Source organism: Triticum aestivum, chromosome 1D, assembly GCF_018294505.1.
Source record: "Triticum aestivum cultivar Chinese Spring chromosome 1D, IWGSC CS RefSeq v2.1, whole genome shotgun sequence".
Lineage (NCBI taxonomy): Eukaryota > Viridiplantae > Streptophyta > Magnoliopsida > Poales > Poaceae > Triticum > Triticum aestivum.
In genome coordinates this window covers 470,441,520-470,459,245 of record NC_057796.1, presented here as the reverse complement: position 1 = coordinate 470,459,245, position 17,726 = coordinate 470,441,520, and the positions used below count along the sequence as shown (strand labels likewise).

The 17,726-nt window shown below is 47.9% G+C and overlaps 2 protein-coding genes across 2 annotated transcripts; one reads left to right on the top strand and one right to left on the bottom strand.

The window, feature by feature from the left end:
- Positions 1-152: 152 nt before the first annotated feature.
- On the bottom strand, positions 153-2,201 carry LOC123183080 (desmethyl-deoxy-podophyllotoxin synthase). The gene is made up of 2 exons (XM_044595813.1): positions 1,196-2,201; positions 153-979 (listed from the first exon to the last, which is right to left on the bottom strand). The coding sequence occupies exons 1-2, from the start codon at positions 2,081-2,083 to the stop codon at positions 353-355; spliced, it is 1,515 nt and encodes a 504-aa protein (XP_044451748.1). The 5' UTR covers positions 2,084-2,201; the 3' UTR covers positions 153-352.
- A 6,443-nt stretch (positions 2,202-8,644) lies between these two features.
- Positions 8,645-10,127, top strand: LOC123183078 (U3 small nucleolar RNA-associated protein 25-like). The gene is made up of 4 exons (XM_044595811.1): positions 8,645-9,030; positions 9,106-9,210; positions 9,310-9,399; positions 9,503-10,127. The coding sequence occupies exons 1-4, from the start codon at positions 8,800-8,802 to the stop codon at positions 9,602-9,604; spliced, it is 528 nt and encodes a 175-aa protein (XP_044451746.1). The 5' UTR covers positions 8,645-8,799; the 3' UTR covers positions 9,605-10,127.
- The last annotated feature ends 7,599 nt before the right edge of the window (positions 10,128-17,726 follow it).

Below are 17,726 nucleotides of genomic sequence, written 5' to 3'. Positions count from 1 at the left end.
ATAGTGTATAACTTTTTTAGGAAATTAGTTGAGCTGCTGTACGTTGTGAAAACTAAACACATACTACTAAAAATTTGTTTCTATAATTTTCGCTGTAGAGTATGTTAAAATATAACAATACTTCAGATGGTAGAAAGATGTATCAATTGAAATAAAACGTCCAAGTATAGTATTATTTCAAATAGGTTTACAATATATTCAGGAACCACATATTGATCTAGCCCCACTACGCTAGTTATTGCACAATACTAATGATGTTATGCAACAGTCGTAGAACTTTGCAATTTATTTTCTATGTGGGTACAAGTATAGTTTTACATTATACCTCCATTTCTTATAGTTTATATATTGACTAGACTCCGGGAATAGGTACGCGAAGGACAGGGCGCAACAGGAGCTGGTCTGTCCGCCGTGCGGTGAGGCCGAACGTCTCTGTCATGTCGAGCTCCGCCGAGCCTGGCCCTGGTGGCTTCCAGTCAAAGTGGAAGAGCATGCTTGCAAGCGGGAGCTCGACGCCGGCGAGGCCAAACGCCATCCCAGGGCACATCCTGCGGCCGGCGCCAAACGGCAAGAACGCAAAGTCACCACCCCCAAAGTCTGCCTTTGCTGCTTCTTCCTCGAACCGTTCCGGCCGGAACTCCTCAGGCGCGTCGGGCCAATAGCGCTCGTCGCGGCCTAGCGCCCAAGCATTGACCAACACCTGCGTGCCCCGCTGCACGTCGTATCCCTGCACTTGGCACGGTTCCTGGCACTCGCGGAACAACAACGGCAGGGGCGGGTGTAGCCGCAGCGTCTCTCGGATGACCAAGCGCAGGTATGGGAGCTCGCTTAGGGCGTGCTCGGACACGGTTCCACTAGCATGGAAGGCTTGTCGCACCTCAGCTGTCGCCTTCTGCATGGCCATCGGGTTGTTGATCAGCTCTGATATGGCCCACTCAATTGTCGTAGTTGTTGTTTCACTGCCGGCAGAGAATACGTCCTGGACATAAAACATGAGATTTTTAGATGAATAATGACCGGCATGAGATAACATGCATGTGTTTTATGATAACTCTGCTCACTTTAACTTTTGCAGTGTTAACTTAATTATGGAGATTTCTTAGGCATATTTTTTCAATAATAAATCGGAATGTGCAAGTAATTAAGGCGGTCCAACAAAAATAACGCTATCCTATGCAAAGAGAATAGTACTTACCAAGATGATGGCTTTGACGGCGTCCATGTGGATGGGAAACTTGAGACCACCCTCCTTCTGGATCTTGAGCAGCACGTCGAGCAAGTCCTCGGCGTGGCCTCCGCCGCCGTCCGTCCTCTCCAGGTGCTCCTCAACGATGCCGTCGAGCATGGTGTACAGGGTGTGGCGGCACTCCTCGGCTCCACTGAGCCACGCCGCAAGCTGCGACGACGGCCACATGTCGGCCAGGTTGAACCCCGACGCGAGCTGCACGATGCGGTCGAGCTCCCGGAGGAACGCGTCGCGCTCCCTGCACCGGTCGCCTATGACGGCGCGCGCCGTGCTGTCCGTCACGAGCGTGGATAGCACCGCGCGCATCTCCACGGGGCGCGCCGCCGCCGCAGCCTCGCCGACGACGCGGAGCGCCGTGGCGACCTCCTCCTCGCGGATGGCGCGGAAGGAGAGGACGCGGCGCGCGGTGAAGAGCTCGGACACGGCGATCTTGCGGAGCTGGCGCCAGTATTCTCCGTAGGGCGCGAAGACGATGTCCTGGCCGCCGTAGGAGAGCACGCGCATGGTGGTGCTCAGCGGCCGCGTGGCGAACATGGTGTCGTGGTTCTTCATCACCTCGCGCGCCCCCTCCCGAGAGGACACCACCAGCGTCTTCACCTGGCCGAGCTGGAGCAGCACGGCCGGCCCGTAGCGTCGCGCCAGGTCGCGCATCGCGCGGTGAGGGAGCTGCCCGGCCAGGACGAGGTGGTGCAGGCTGCCGATCACCGGCAGCTGCCACGGCCCAGGCGCCATACGCAGGCCGTCGCCACGCGCCCCCCAGCGCCGGCGGCCCGCAATCATGATGAGCAGCGAAACGAGAGCTACGGCGAGGCAGACCGTGATGAAGGTGTCCTCCATTTGCGCTCTCCCTGGCGACTCTGGGTCGGAGCTAAGGAATGTAGTGTCACCTAAGGAATTTCGCTTCGTGTGTTTGCAAGTTGTGAGTTGTGAGTCGATGAATCCGATCTCAACTGAAATTTATAAGATGATCACAACCTGGGCGTGCATGTGGTGGGCTTCAAGATTGGACTGCATGGTCATGGGTCAACATTTCACGGCTCTTTTCCAGCCACGGTGACGCCAGCACTAGACACGCGTCATCCATTTAGACATCTTAACCGAAAATTTCCACGTACATGCATGCTATGCTTGACTTGTACACTGAAGGTGCCCAAGAAATTTCAAGCTTTATGGTGACATGTACGTCGGCACGTACGACGGTACGAGGCCTGAATCCCGCGTGCATGCATGCAACATGGGCCGGATAGAGCCAAGTCTACCGTCTCCAGCACGCCTCACCTGACCAGCACCAAATATCTTCCCGCAGCAAGTGCGTGCGCATCACCGCAAAAATCAAGTCTACCGTCTCCAGCACGCCTCACCTGACCAGATGCACAGCAAGTAGCCAAGTACCTTGGCATCACCGCAGAAATCGCACCACCATTGTTGACCGAGTACAAAGCGAAGCTCCAAGGAAGCAGATCAACTGTGTGGTCTGGTACAAAGTAGCTAGAAGCTGCTCCTCTGTTTTTGTTTTTGTTTTTTGAAAAGGCGAACACGAGCCATCGAATATCTGATGGACGGCACAAATTTGTCACGTACGTTAGTTTGCCAGGGGTGCAACAACTCCAGCGAACGAACGTTCGTTCGCTGGAAAACCCCTCCCGCGACGAACCCCTCTGTCTGTACGACAAAACACCTGTATTTGAGTTGGGCCAAAAAAGCCCAGTTTGGGATAAAATGCCGTTATGTTCAACAAGAAATGCCTTGAAAAAATAATTGAAAATTACATGCCTTACGAATACAAAAACACACACTTGCCCATATGTGATATGTCTAAAATGGTGCCCCGTGATGTGTGTACCTAAACTGTCATGCAAGAAAAATTACCATGATATGCTGAAAAAATGCCATGCTATACAAAAAATAGAAATGGCATGTACTTAGCAATAAAAAAGACACGCTCTTTCAAATAAACTAACCATGCTCTAAAACAATGCCATGTTTTTTAATAATAAGAATGGCATGCTCTTACTAACAAAAATGTCATGATCTACAGAAAATAAAAACGGCAAGCTCTTTATAATAAATGCAATGCTCGGTAAAAGAGAAGTACCACAATTGCACAATAAAAATGCCATGCTCGTAAAAATAGAAGTGCCATGATTATACGATAAAAATGCCGTGGGTCTGGGGCTGTCCACGGCTCGCTCTGACACTCCCGTGGGTGACCCCAAGGGTCGTCCCTCTCTTCGCCCGTCTCCATCTCCGCCCATTGCCTCCCGCCAGAGTGTGTGCCTTGGCCGATCCAGGGCCGCGTCGGGCAGGCGTGTGCTGACGATCCCGGAGAAGGCGGGCATTCGGGCTGCTGCCCGCAACCTCGAGACATCACTGGCACCCGCTGACTAGGCAGCGGGACCGCGATCAGTTGGGGTAGATGTTGGATGCGCTACACTATACGCCTATCTTCGTTGTGGACCCCTTGATGATGTGGCCAATTGGTGGTCCTTTTTCTATCATTCCCTTATGCTTTCTTTGGGCGTGCTTGTGTTGTTGCCTCAGTAGACTCTTTTATCTCGGTGATCTGGTACTCGTAGTATGGACATGATGGGTGCTTTATTTATAAAGTGGGATGAAAGCCTATTTCGAGTAGCGCTTCTACTTCTGGTTCATGTAATGAATGTTCAGTATATATAGTTCGTTCTCTACACATTTTTTTAGAGAATACATATTTTTTTGTTTATATTTAAAACCTATGTTTGTATGATAAAGAACTCATCAGAATCTTCATTGGACATGAAATGTGCTACTATAACTACGATGAAATTTGAATGCTTAGTATGTGTACTTTGAGGCCTACATCTCAAGAAAAAAAAACTTCAAATTAAAAGGTGCAAGGATTCTCCAAATGACATCCACGCATAGATGTGCTAAGTCATTAGGCAGACAAATCACATGTTTTTATGAAGCTTCTATGTTATTATCATCCTCACAACAAACATAATTTACCCTAAAAAATGTTTGATTTGTCATGCGTATAAATCTGACGTCAGATTTATCGTGTTCCAAGTTTACAAGCTCATTGAGGTGATGAGAGCATCTACAACTAGGATCGGCTAATATCAAACCCAAAACATCCGCGGACGTGCCCGATCACTGACCAGATGCATTCGTTTTGACCCTCTATTTATGCATGCATGCAACCATATCCCCATATCCTCCCCAAATTGTCCGGGCAAATGCATATGATTGGTGGTGATGAAGAGAGAAATAGAAAAGAAAGAATAAAGAAACAAAAGGTAGTCCGGGGTGGGCCGAATCCTACGCGGATATGGGGATTTGCGGACAACAAGGGCAAAGTGGGGGTCCTTTTGGGTGGTTTTTTCCTTCTCTTTTCGGTTCGCACAGTGCTCGGTCTATTAGATTGGACGTTTGACGGGTCCGGTTGCAGATGCTCTAAAATAATCAGTGCGGGTGAAGGGCATCTCCAATGCCGACCCTCAAAACAAACACTATTTTCCCGCGGACTGGTCCGCGGACACGGGTGCAGGAGTCGACCATCCAATCATGTCCCCTAAACACTCGCCCTATTTTTTCTTTTAAGTTTGAACACTCAAAATAATTATTGTAAATAGCATAACTCATACATAAATAACTTGTAAATATCCCTCAAATAACAATAGTTCAAATGTAAACATTGCAACGGACACTACTAGAAAACAGGTTATTAATGGCGCACCTATTTTGGCTACTAATGGCGCATATTAGGTGCGCCATTACTAGCACGCCATTAGTAAGTTTTAGTAATGGCGCACATTTGGTGCGCCATTACTATCCCAGACAGTAATGGCGCATCTAATAGTGCGCCATTACTAACCCTTAGGTGCCCCACTAGTAATAAAGCCAAGTGCGCCACTAGTAACCTTAGAGGTGCGCCACTAGCTAAAAAGCTAGGTGCGCCACCAATAAAGGCTGAAATGCGCCACTAATAGTATATTTGGAAAACAAAAAAAATACAAATTTACAAAAAACAACCTATAAGGAAAAATAATTTTAAAACAAAAAATGAAATAGAACCATCATTTTTATTATAGCAAGAATATTACCATGTCTTTATAAGTATCCAATAAAAAGAAAATTGCACAGAAATAAAACAAAATCCTATAACTAATCTTCTACTCCCTCCGTCCAAGAATACCTCTCGCAAGGGGAGGAAATTTTGAACTGAAGTGCATTTTACATTACAACCCGTCATATTTCAAATCAAAATCAATCGAGTCCACGTCCGATCGGCAACAGCGCCTCTTCGGTAGCTCGTCACCACCCTCCCGGCAGCCTCCGACATCATGTACCCACCCTCCCGGCGTCGATCAACTGCTTTGAGGTAGCAGATTCCTCCTCTGTGTCTGCTCCTGCAATTAACACTTTGAATGCAATTAACAATTTGAATGTTAACATGGGGCAAAGACAAGATGGATCAGTATATAACAATGGAGTACATGCACAATTAGATGTTCAGGCTGTTTAATGTCACTCCCATCATCACAATTTCATCTCAGGAAATGGAGTAGAATAGATTTAATTGGATGTTTGAATGATATGGTTACTTACAAGTGTCAGGGCTATTACGGTCAGTTAAGTAATTGCACCAGATTAAAGAGGAGCCAAAGAATTTACAAGTGGTCTAGTGCATATGCAAGTGCAAGTTACTCAGTTAAAATTCAGTACTCCATTGCCCAAAATAATTCAGTTAAAATTTTGTTAAAAGATCACTGAATTAACCAAGTACTCCAGGTCAGGTTCAGTTACTCAATGCATAATTTCTAAACCTATCATCAATGGAAGGTCACCAATTTTAATTGAGCAGTAGCTAATTGAGCAAACACACTGAGCTTATGCATAACACATTAGCTGCGGAAAGTACTCACCTTGCGGTGATTATTTCACAGGGATAAACCTCCAAATATAACCACTATACCACACTATATAAATTGTGAATCAAGGAACTGCTGCAATTGACATAAGAAGATCAACAATATATGCTCACCTCCAGGAACAAAGTCAGCTCCATATATATGCTAGCTCCAGGGTAAATATGCCACAATATCACACCTTGTGAAAAGAGCATCTTATTAAACAGTCGGTCACAAACATTCTAATTTCTTAACATAATTACAGTAAGTTACTTACTTGCGGTATACACAGGGGATAATTATCATATTAATTACCTTGTTTGAGGGAGACGGGTCGAGGCCGCCTCTCGCGGCGGCCGGGATGGGGAGCGAGGCGAAGGCGCGGATGAGGAGGAGGAGGAGGAGGAGCGGGGGCGGAGCAGGGCGAGGCCGCCGTTGCTGCGGGAGATGGCGGCTGGATCCTCGCCGATACGGGGCGGGGGAGGCCACCGTGGCTGGTGGCGGAGGGGGTGGCACCTGTGAAGCTCGTGGGGCGGATCTGGCCGGTTCCCGGCGAGTGGAGACGGCGGCGGCTCCACCACTGCCAGATCCAGCGCCGCCGCTGCCTTCCGATCCGTCGCCGCCGAGCTCGGGCTCCTTGGCTGCGACTGCCGCGAGGAGGCGCGAAGGGGACCGAAGAGAGAGGAGGGCAAGGGCCGCCGCGCAGGAAGAGGAGGGAGCACTTGCCTACAAAACCACAATGGCGCATGGATCGGGGCTGGGGCGAGGCCGAGAGACGTGTGTGTGTGTGTGCGTGGGGTGAGGGAGAAGAGGATAGGGTTCCATGCGAGAGAGAGAGAGAGAGGAGAGAGATGGTGGACGGTCGGGCTGCGGCACTTACCTACAAAACCACAATGGCGCTCCTCCTAAGCAATGCGCCATTAGTATCAAAAATAGCAATGGCGCATCAGGGAAAAGTGCGCCATTAGTAGTTTTGCAAAAAAGGAATAAAAAATATAATAGAAAAAACAACATTAGTGGCGCACTTTCCGGCAGGTGCGCCATTACTAGTTACAACTAGTAATGGCGCACTGTGTCTGGATGCGCCATTAGTATGTTTGGACAGACGCACTAGTTAAAAAAAAATTGATACTAATGGCGCACCCTGGGCCAGGTGCGCCATTAGTAGTTTCAACTCTAATGGCGTATCAGAAGGTGGTGCGCCATTAGTATATACTAATGGCGCACCGCTTGTCTGGTGCGTCATTAGTGTCAATCCCATCTATAGCCCTTTTTCTAGTAGTGCGAGATAACCAAATGTTCGGCAAGTTTTTGGAATTCAACGATACTCAACTCAGTATCGGCGCACAAGTCCTCCCACTCATTGTATACCTTAAGCTTCATCCAACAGTGTATGAATCCAAATGGTCTACCCTCAGTCATGTAGTACAACACGGCCGTGCTTTCGGGCTATACAATGATTATCAAGTTGAAACATTGAGGGAATCAATGAATTGACCACCATGTAGAGTAACAACAAGCAAAATTTATGATATCCATGGTTAACGAGCACGGTGGGCATATTGTCTCCACATGTGCAACGGCACCGCAAAACTTTGTGAAGGCGTTGGACATGGTTTAATACCGATGGGCTTGCGAGTGGTTCATGTGCAAGTTGTAGGTGCCAAGTGCTTTTCTCAAGAAATGAAGCACACCAACTTTGCCAAAACATCAAGCCCCCTTACCTCATGCCTACAAAGTCCGTAGATACGACCTTTCACTCATTGCACAATAACTCATCCTCCATAGTCAAGTACCCCGCCATCGTGCTTACTCTCGAAAACAACGAGAAGTTCATTTTTAGGACCGCGTTCGAAATGCCCTAACTATTTAGATAAGGATGAGCAGGCTCGATAAATGCAAAAGAGACCATGTAGCGAAACATGCACCTCTTTGCTTGCCAGTCTGATCCGATGCCTCCAGTAAACGTCCCGTCTTGCATACAGCTGCATGGCCAGTCCTACGTGACAACTGACACGCGTCTTCCATACATCTGCATGGCCAGTTGCTACGACACGCTCTGGTCAGTGGTCAGTCCCAAGTCATATCACATCTACACTGACCTCTCTGTCTCTGTCTCATCCAAAAGGTGAAAACCATTGTTAACTGCAGTTGGGCCCATCAAAAGTAAGCATGAGCAGAATAAGGTAGCAGATTGATTGGGGTCGTATAGTCATTCAAGATTCAAGAGAGGCACTGCTGTATAGTACACAGAAGACCATCATGTATAATCATGTATAGAGAAACTTTTGCCTTTCGATTATAACCCTATTATAATGAAGTAAAACTCTTTTTCACTCGGAAAAGGGAAAAGAAACTGCAGCCGGGCCTGGCCCCCGGCCCCGTACGCGTCAGGCGTGTCCCTCGACCAGAGAGGTCCAGAGCATGCGCACGCACGCACGCTTGCACTCAACAAGGGAGAAAATATCCTCAGCGTGGAGGTACGCCTCACCAGATCAGTAGCAAATATCTCCACCTCCCCGTGATAATATGTAACCGCATCCACGCCACCGCGAATCTCGCACCCCATATAGCACCAAGAACAAGAACAAGAAAGCCAAGCGATCAAAGCAGACTCCCAAGGAAGCAGATCGATCGAGCGCGTGGCGTGACGCTCCGCTCATGGGGAAGGCCTACCACAAGAAGCTGGGCGTGAACAAGGCGGCCACCGCCGGCGGGAAGGGCCAGGCCACACGTGGCGGGAGCGGTAAGCGCTCGGGAGGAGGCATAGCCGGAGTTGGCGTGGGCGGTGCCGGCCCGACAGAAGGCGCGAAGCGAGCAGGTGGTGCTGGCGGTGGGGGTTGGGGAGGCGCGTCGGCATTCTTTTCCACCGGCCATAGCACCTTCCAGACGGTAAGCCGGCTGGCCAACTTCACGACCACCATTATGCATCTTGTCTTAGTAATGTTACAGCTTATTCGTCTCCAGGCAGTGGCTGCCACCAATGAGTACTACGACCAGGAGGAGAACGACTGTTCGTCCGAGGAAGACTGCCCAACATTCACTCCCGCCAGCCATAGCACATTCCAGACGGTAAGCCGTGGAGCGAACTCAATAACCACCACACCATTATGCATTCTCTGGGTAGTTAATGTCACAGATTAACGCCACTATATATGCAATCGTCTCTAGGCTGTTCATTCCACGAATGAGTACTATGATGATGAGGAGAACGACTGTTCGTCCCCATTCGCTCCAGCAGACCATAGCACCTTTGAAACGGTAAGATCGATTAATTAGCTAGCAAACTCGACGACCACCACCATTATGCATTATTCTCTAAAGAATGTCACGGCTTAACACCGTACGTTATGTGTTCGTCTAGGCCGTGGAGACCATGAATGAGCACTACGATGACGAGGAGAACGAGGAAGAGGGCGTGCAGGATGCTGAGCTTGTGTCTGATGCAAACGGCGATCGAGGGTGACCACGACAGTGGCGGGGGTGGTGATGACGACAATGCCGGGGCTGGGAGTGGTGATGACCTCTTCGACGGTGATGACTACTACGGCGACGACATTGCCGGGGGTTTTGACGATGGCTACGATCCAGGTGATGCTGGGGATGGAGGTGATGACTGGTGGTAATGATCGAGGACCGAGGAACTTGACTACTTAGGGCATCTATAAAGCCTTGTTGTCAAGATGAAGTCTCTCTATCGGGTCTGCTAGTTCTTATGTTGTAATATTAGATTCAGTTGTGAGCTTGCTTCTAGCTTAGCTTTTGCGTGTGTATGGGTTCCCCACCAGCAGATTTGGAGTCGTTATACCCAGTTATACCACTCTTGTGTATGATAACCTAGGTAAATCAGTCTTCAGTATGGGGGATCTTAACAATATCTTCCTGAACCCTTGTGATAGAGACCGCTGATGTAAATTATATCTGCTGTATATGACCTGTTCGATTTGGGGTTCTGTTCCGGCTTACGCTTGGCCTAACAAAGATTTTCCCATCTTGTCCTGTAATGAACGATGTGAGGATCTCCAACCAAGTGCGATCACTTCTCTAATAGTACTAATTTTTCTAACTTATTTTTTTAGAACCAGAAAGCATCTAGGCATCGTCCCTATACCATCTTCATTGAAATGAAACAAACCTCAGAAAGAAAATAGAACTCTAGGCTTACATACCATGAGAGCAACACTAAAGTAATCTCTTGGATGACAGAGAAGCAACTGCTGATTATGTGTGAATCTCACAAACTTCAGGCGTCCTAGGTCGCTCACAAACTTCAGGCGTCATAGGTCGTAGCACTTGAATGGAGATCCTCGCCTTACCAGGGGAGTTTTTTTTTTTTTTTTTTCCTAAAGGCCGAAGGCCATATAGTAAATTACGGTCTTACTAAAGCAAATCTAGATGTGCTTTAAGAATTACACATCTAAATGCTAAAGAAAGCTGATGGATGGTGATCTCCGATTGGGAGATATCAATCATTAAACATCCAGATAGTAGAAAAATATTTGATGTTGATGATGAACGTGCTGGGAGCCGTTATGTTGTTGAGATTGTAGACTTTTTGTTTAATTAGCTGTGTGTAGACAGGATAGAAATACAAGACCGCCTCAGCTACCCCCTACCGTCCTTCAGTACGCATACGATACATTGATTGTTGCCGCCGCCTCGCCTGTTGCCGCTGCAGTTCTAAAAGTTATTCTAACCAACTTTGCCAACGCCACTGGGCTAACCATCAACTTCTCCAAAACCACTCTTGCAACCCTGCACACGGATGACAATGCTGCTAACGACATCGCTCTTGCCATGGGCTGCTCACGCGCCTCCTTTCCCCAAACCTATCTAGGCCTCCCCCTCTCCCCTACTAAACCTCCCTCCAACGCCTTCGATCCCATCCTAGAACGCTCACGCAAGCTACTGGCCGGCTGGCGCGCTAAGCTACTTGACAAAGGCGATCGCCTCGTTCTCATCTCCGCAGTCCTTGACTCCCTACTCACCTACTTCATGTCTGTCTTCCGCTTCCCAAAAAAGTTACCCCGCCCGGGGCTTCTCCCACATCTTCCGTAGCTGGATCTAGAACATCCTCGTCATAGGAAAAACCGCCATTCTCTTGAATGGTGTCCCAGGAAACTGGATAGACTGCAAAAATGGCCTACGTCAGGGCGATCCCATCTCCCCCTACCTCTTCCTCATCGTCGCAGACCTGCTCCAACAGCTCATCTTCAGAAACACACACACCTCGCTCCACCACCCCATCTTCTCTCAGCTACTCGGATAGTCAGCGAATGGAAACACCAGGTTGTCCGCCAAGGAAAAACTTCATTTACCATGGCGTCTCTTGTGCAATGAAAACATCACGATGAGTCGCGTCATCAAAAGGGTCAGATTTTGAAAAAAAAAATCTAACTAGGTGCAAATAGTGCGGATGTGGTTACTTAATTACATGTTCTCGCGCAAAATATCCTCCACCTCCCCACTACATGCAAGTAACAACACACGCACCACCGCGGATGTAGTGCCACCGCCATTGTCACTAAGTTATCGGAAGTTTGCATCTCCAAGAAACAATGTGTGGTACTCATGGGGAAGGGCTACCACAAGAGCCTCGATATGGACAAGGAGGTCACCGCTGGAGGGAAGGGCATGGGCACCAGTGACATCATGCCATGAGACTGTGGAAGCCAAATAAATTTTCTGTATGGAGGACCTAAGCACCATCCCGAGCCCTCGTGATGGAAATTCCGCTAATGTAGATTTTAATCATTGTTGTTCCTTCAGTTCTCGTGTTAAGCTTCTATGTTGTCTGTTTGATTTGCGGCGATTGTTGGGGATCGTTGCAGAAATTAAAAAATTTCTACGCATCACCAAGATCAATCTATGGAGTTTACTAGCAACGAGAGGGGAGTGCATCTTCATACCTTTGAAGATCGCGATGCGGAAGCGTTGCAAGAACGCGGTTGGAGGAGTCGTACACGTAGCGATTCAGATCACGGCAGAATCCGATCCAAGCACCGAACAACGGTGCCTCCGCGTTCAACACACGTGCAGCCCGGTGACGTCTCCCGCGCCTTGATCCAGCAAGGAGGAGGGAGAGGTTGAGGAAGAAGGCTCCAACAGCAGCACGACGGCGTGGTGGTGGTGGAGTGGCAGTTCTCCGGCAGGGCTTCGCCAAGCTCACGCGGAGGAGGAGAGGTGTTGGGGAGGGGAGGGGCTGCGCCTTGGATGTGGTGCTGCAACCCTCCCTCCACCCCTCTATTTATAGGGAGAAGGGGGAAGGGGGCCGGCCCCTCTAGATGAGATCTAGAGGGGGGGCGGCGGCCAAGGGGGAGGGGGCTTGCCCCCCAAGCAAGGGGGGCACCCCCCTTTAGGGTTCCCCCCAACCCTAGGCGCATGGGCCCTAGGGGGGATGGCGCCCAGCCCACTTAGGGGCTGGTTCCCTTCCATCTACAGCCCATAAGGTCCTCCGGGGCAGGTGGACCCTCCCGGTGGACCCCCGGAACCCCTCCGGTAGTCCCGGTACAATACCGGTATACCCCCGAATATTTCTGGTGACCGTATGATGACTTCCCATATATAAATCTTCACCTCCGGACCAATCCGGAACTCCTCGTGACGTCCGGGATCTCATCCGGGACTCCGAACAACATTCGGTAATCACATACAAACCTTCCTTATAACCCTAGCGTCATCGAACCTTAAGTGTGTAGACCCTACGGGTTCGGGAATCATGTAGACATGACCGAGACACCTCTCTAGCCAATAACCAACAGCGGGATCTGGATATCCATGTTGGCTCCCACACGTTCCACGATGATCTTATCGGATGAACCACGATGTCGAGGATTCAAGCAATCCCGTATACAATTCCCTTTGTCAATCGGTACGTTACTTGCACGAGATTCGATCGTCGGTATCCCAATACCTCGTTCAATCTCGTTACCAACAAGTCACTTTACTCGTTCCGTAATGCATGATCCCGTGACCAACTACTTGGTCACATCGAGCTCATTATGATGATGCATTACCGAGTGGGCCCAGAGATACCTCTCCGTCATACGGAGTGACAAATCCCAGTCTCGATCCGTGCCAACCCAACAGACACTTTCGGAGATACCTGTAGTGCACCTTTATAGTCACCCAGTTACGTTGTGACATTTGGTACACCCAAAGCATTCCTACGGCATCCGGGAGTTGCACGATCTCATGGTCAAGGAAATGATACTTGACATTAGAAAAGCTTTAGCAAACGAACTACACGATCTAGTGCTATGCTTAGGATTGGGTCTTGTCCATCACATCATTCTCCTAATGATGTGATCCCATTATCAATGACATCCAATGTCCATGGTCAGGAAACCGTAACCATCTATTGATCAACGAGCTAGTCAACTAGAGGCTCACTAGGGACATGTTGTGGTCTATGTATTCACACATGTATTACGATTTCCGGATAACACAATTATAGCATGAACAATAGACAATTATCATGAACAAGGAAATATAATAATAACCATTTTATTATTGCATCTAGGGCATATTTCCAACAGTCTCCCACTTGCACTAGAGTCAATAATCTAGTTAAATTGTGATGAATCGAACACCCATAGAGTTCTGGTGTTGATCATGTTTTGCTCGTGGAAGAGGTTTAGTCAACGGATCTGCGACATTCAGGTCCGTATGCACTTTACAAATATCTATGTCTCCATCTTGAACATTTTCACGAATGGAGTTGAAGCGACCCTTGATATGCCTGGTCTTCTTGTGAAACCTGGGCTCCTTGGCCAGGGCAATAGCTCCAGTGTTGTCACAGAAGAGAGTCATCGGGCCCGACGCATTGGGAATAACTCCTAGGTCGGTAATGAACTCCTTCATCCAGATTGCTTCATGGGCTGCCTCCGAGGCTGCCATGTACTCCGCTTCACATGTAGATCCCGCCACGACGCTTTGCTTGCAACTGCACCAGCTGGCTGCCCCACCATTCAAAATATACACGTATCCGGTTTGTGACTTAGAGTCATCCAGATCTGTGTCGAAGCTAGCGTCGACGTAACCCTTTACGACGAGCTCTTCGTCACCTCCATAAACAAGAAACATATCCTTAGTCCTTTTCAGGTACTTCAGGATATTCTTGACCGCTGTCCAGTGTTCCATGCCGGGATTACTTTGGTACCTTCCTACCAAACTTACGGCAAGGTTTACATCAGGTCTGGTACACAGCATGGCATACATAATAGACCCTATGGGAGAGGCATAGAGGATGACACTCATCTTTTCTCTATCTTCTGTCATGGTCGGGCATTGAGCCGTGCTCAATCTCACACCTTGCAATACAGGAAAGAACCCCTTCTTGGACTGATCCATATTGAACTTCTTCAATATCTTGTCAAGGTACGTGCTTTGTGAAAGACCAATGAGGCGTCTCGATCTATCTCTATAGATCTTGATGCCTAATATATAAGCAGCTTCTCCAAGGTCCTTCATTGAAAAACACTTATTCAAGTAGGCCTTTATGCTTTCCAAGAATTCTATATCATTTCCCATCAATAGTATGTCATCCACATATAATATGAGAAACGCTACAGAGCTCCCACTCACTTTCTTGTAAACACAGGCTTCTTCATAAGTCTGTGTAAACCCAAACGCTTTGATCATCTCATCAAAGCAAATGTTCCAACTCTGAGATGCTTGCACCAGCCCATAGATTGAGCGTTGGAGCTTGCATACCTTGTCAGCATTCTTAGGGTCGACAAAACCTTCTGGCTGCATCATATACAATTCTTCCTTAAGGAAACCATTAAGGAATGCCGTTTTGACGTCCATTTGCCATATCTCATAATCATAGAACGCGGCAATTGCTAACATGATTCGGACGGACTTCAGCTTCGCTACAGGTGAGAAAGTCTCATCGTAGTCAACCCCTTGAACTTGTCGATAACCCTTAGCGACAAGCCGAGCCTTATAGATGGTCACATTACCATCCGCGTCTGTCTTCTTCTTAAAGATCCATTTATTTTTTTATGGCTCGCCGATCATTGGGCAAGTCAGTCAAAGTCCATACTTCGTTTTCATACATGGATCCTATCTCGGATTTCATGGCTTCAAGCCATTTGTCGGAATCCGGGCCCGCCTTTGCTTCTTCATAGTTCGAAGGTTCACCATTGTCTAACAACATGATTTCCAGGACAGGGTTGCCGTACCACTCTGGTGCGGAACGTGTCCTTGTGGACCTACGAAGTTCAGTAGTAACTTGATCCGAAGTTCCTTGATCATCATCATTAACTTCCTCTCTAGTCGGTGCAGGCACCACAGAAACATTTTCTTGAGCTGCGCTACTTTCTGGTTCAAGAGGCAGTACTTCATCAAGTTCCACTTTCCTCCCACTTACTTCTTTCGAGAGAAACTCTTTCTCTAGAAAGGATCCATTCTTGGCAACAAAGATCTTGCCTTCGGATATGAGGTAGAAGGTATACCCAATAGTTTCCTTAGGGTATCCTATGAAGACGCATTTTTCCGACTTGGGTTCGAGCTTTTCAGGTTGTAGTTTCTTGACATAAGCATCGCATCCCCAAACTTTCAGAAACGACAGCTTAGGTTTCTTCCCAAACCATAATTTATACGGTGTCGTCTCAACGGATTTCGACAGAGCCTATTTAAAGTGAATGCGGCAGTCTCTAAAGCATATCCCCAAAATGATAGCGGTAGGTCGGTAAGAGACATCATAGATCGCACCATGTCCAACAGAGTACGATTACGACGTTCGGACACACCATTACGCTGAGGTGTTCCAGGCGGCGTGAGTTGTGAAACAATTCCACATTTCCTTAAGTGCATGCCAAATTCGTGACTCAAATATTCTCACCCACGGTCTGATCATAAGAACTTTATTTTTCTGTCACGTTGATTCTCAACCTCACTCTGAAATTCCTTGAACTTTTCAAAGGTCTCATACTTGTGTTTCATTAAGTAGACATACCCATATCTACTTAAGTCATCAGTGAGGGTGAGAACATAACGATAACCACTGCGAGCCTCAACGCTCATTGGACCGCACACATCAGTATGTATGATTTCCAATAAGTTGGTTGCTCGCTCCATTGTTCCGGAGAACGGAGTCTTGGTCATTTTGCCCATGGGGCATGGTTCGCACGTGTCAAATGATTCATAATCAAGAGACTCCAAAAGTCCCTCTGCATGGAGTTTCTTCATGCGCTTGACACCAATGTGACCAAGGCGGCAGTGCCACAAGTATGTGGGACTATCATTATCAACCTTACATCTTTTGGCATTCACACTATGAATATGTGTAACATCACGTTCGAGATTCAATAAGAATAAACCATTGACCAGCGGGGCATGACCATAAAACATATCTCTCATATAAATAGAACAACCATTATTCTCAGATTTAAATGAGTAGCCATCTCGCATTAAACGAGATCCAGATACAATGTTCATGCTTAAAGCTGGCACTAAATAACAATTATTGAGGTTTAAAACTAATCCTGTAGGTAAATGTAGAGGTAGCGTGCCGACGGCGATCACATCGACCTTGGAACCATTCCCGACGCGCATCGTCACCTCGTCCTTCGCCAGTCTCCGCTTATTCCGCAGCTCCTGTTTTGAGTTACAAATATGAGCAACCGCACCGGTATCAAATACCCAGGAGCTACTACGAGCGCTGGTAAGGTACACATCAATAACATGTATATCACATATACCTTTGGTATTGTCGGCCTTCTTATCCGCTAAGTACTTGGGGCAGTTCCGCTTCCAATGACCGTTTCCCTTGCAATAAAAGCACTCAGTCTCAGGCTTGGGTCCATGCTTTGGCTTCTTCCCGGCAACTGGCTTACCGGGCGCGGCAACCCCCTTGCCGTCCTTCTTGAAGTTCTTCTTACCCTTGCCTTTCTTGAAACTAGTGGTTTTATTGACCATCAACACTTGATATTCCTTTTTGATCTCCACCTCCGCTGATTTCAGCATCGAATATACCTCAGGAATGGTATTTTCCATCCCCTGCATATTGAAGTTCATCACAAAGCTCTTGTAGTTAGGTGGGAGCGACTGAAGGATTCTGTCAACGACCGCGTCATCCGGGAGATTAACTCCCAGCTGAGATAAGCGATTGTGTAACCCAGACATTTTAAGTATGTGCTCACTGACAGAACTATTCTCCTCCATCTTACAACTGTAGAACTTGTCGGACACTTCATATCTCTTGACCCGGGCATGAGCTTGGAAAACCATTTTCAGCTCTTGGAACATCTCATATGCTCCGTGCTGCTCAAAACGCTTTTGGAGCCCCGGTTCTAAGCTGTAAAGCATGCCGCACTGAACCAGGGAGTAGTCATCAACACGTGCTTGCCAGGCGTTCATAACGTCTTGGTTTGCTGGGACAGGTGCTTCACCTAGCGGTGCTTGCAGGACATATGCTTTCTTGGCAGCTATGAGGATGATCCTCAAGTTCCGGACCCAGTCCGTATAGTTGCTACCTTCGTCTTTCAGCTTGGTTTTCTCTAGGAACGCGTTGAAGTTGAGGTTGACATTAGCGTGGGCCATTTGATCTACAAGACATATTGTAAAGGTTTTAGACTAAG

What these genes read in the sequence shown, in the direction of transcription:
- LOC123183080 (XM_044595813.1), bottom strand. Translation starts at nt 2,083, where the DNA reads ATGGAGGACACCTTCATCACGGTCTGCCTCGCCGTAGCTCTCGTTTCG. An exon ending in CCGTCAAAGCCATCATCTTG is followed by an intron (nt 980 to 1,195) that starts GTAAGTACTATT and finishes TTTTATGTCCAG; the next exon opens with GACGTATTCTCTGCCGGCAG.
- LOC123183078 (XM_044595811.1), top strand. Translation starts at nt 8,800, where the DNA reads ATGGGGAAGGCCTACCACAAGAAGCTGGGCGTGAACAAGGCGGCCACC. An exon ending in GCCATAGCACCTTCCAGACG is followed by an intron (nt 9,031 to 9,105) that starts GTAAGCCGGCTG and finishes ATTCGTCTCCAG; the next exon opens with GCAGTGGCTGCCACCAATGA. An exon ending in ACCATAGCACCTTTGAAACG is followed by an intron (nt 9,400 to 9,502) that starts GTAAGATCGATT and finishes GTGTTCGTCTAG; the next exon opens with GCCGTGGAGACCATGAATGA.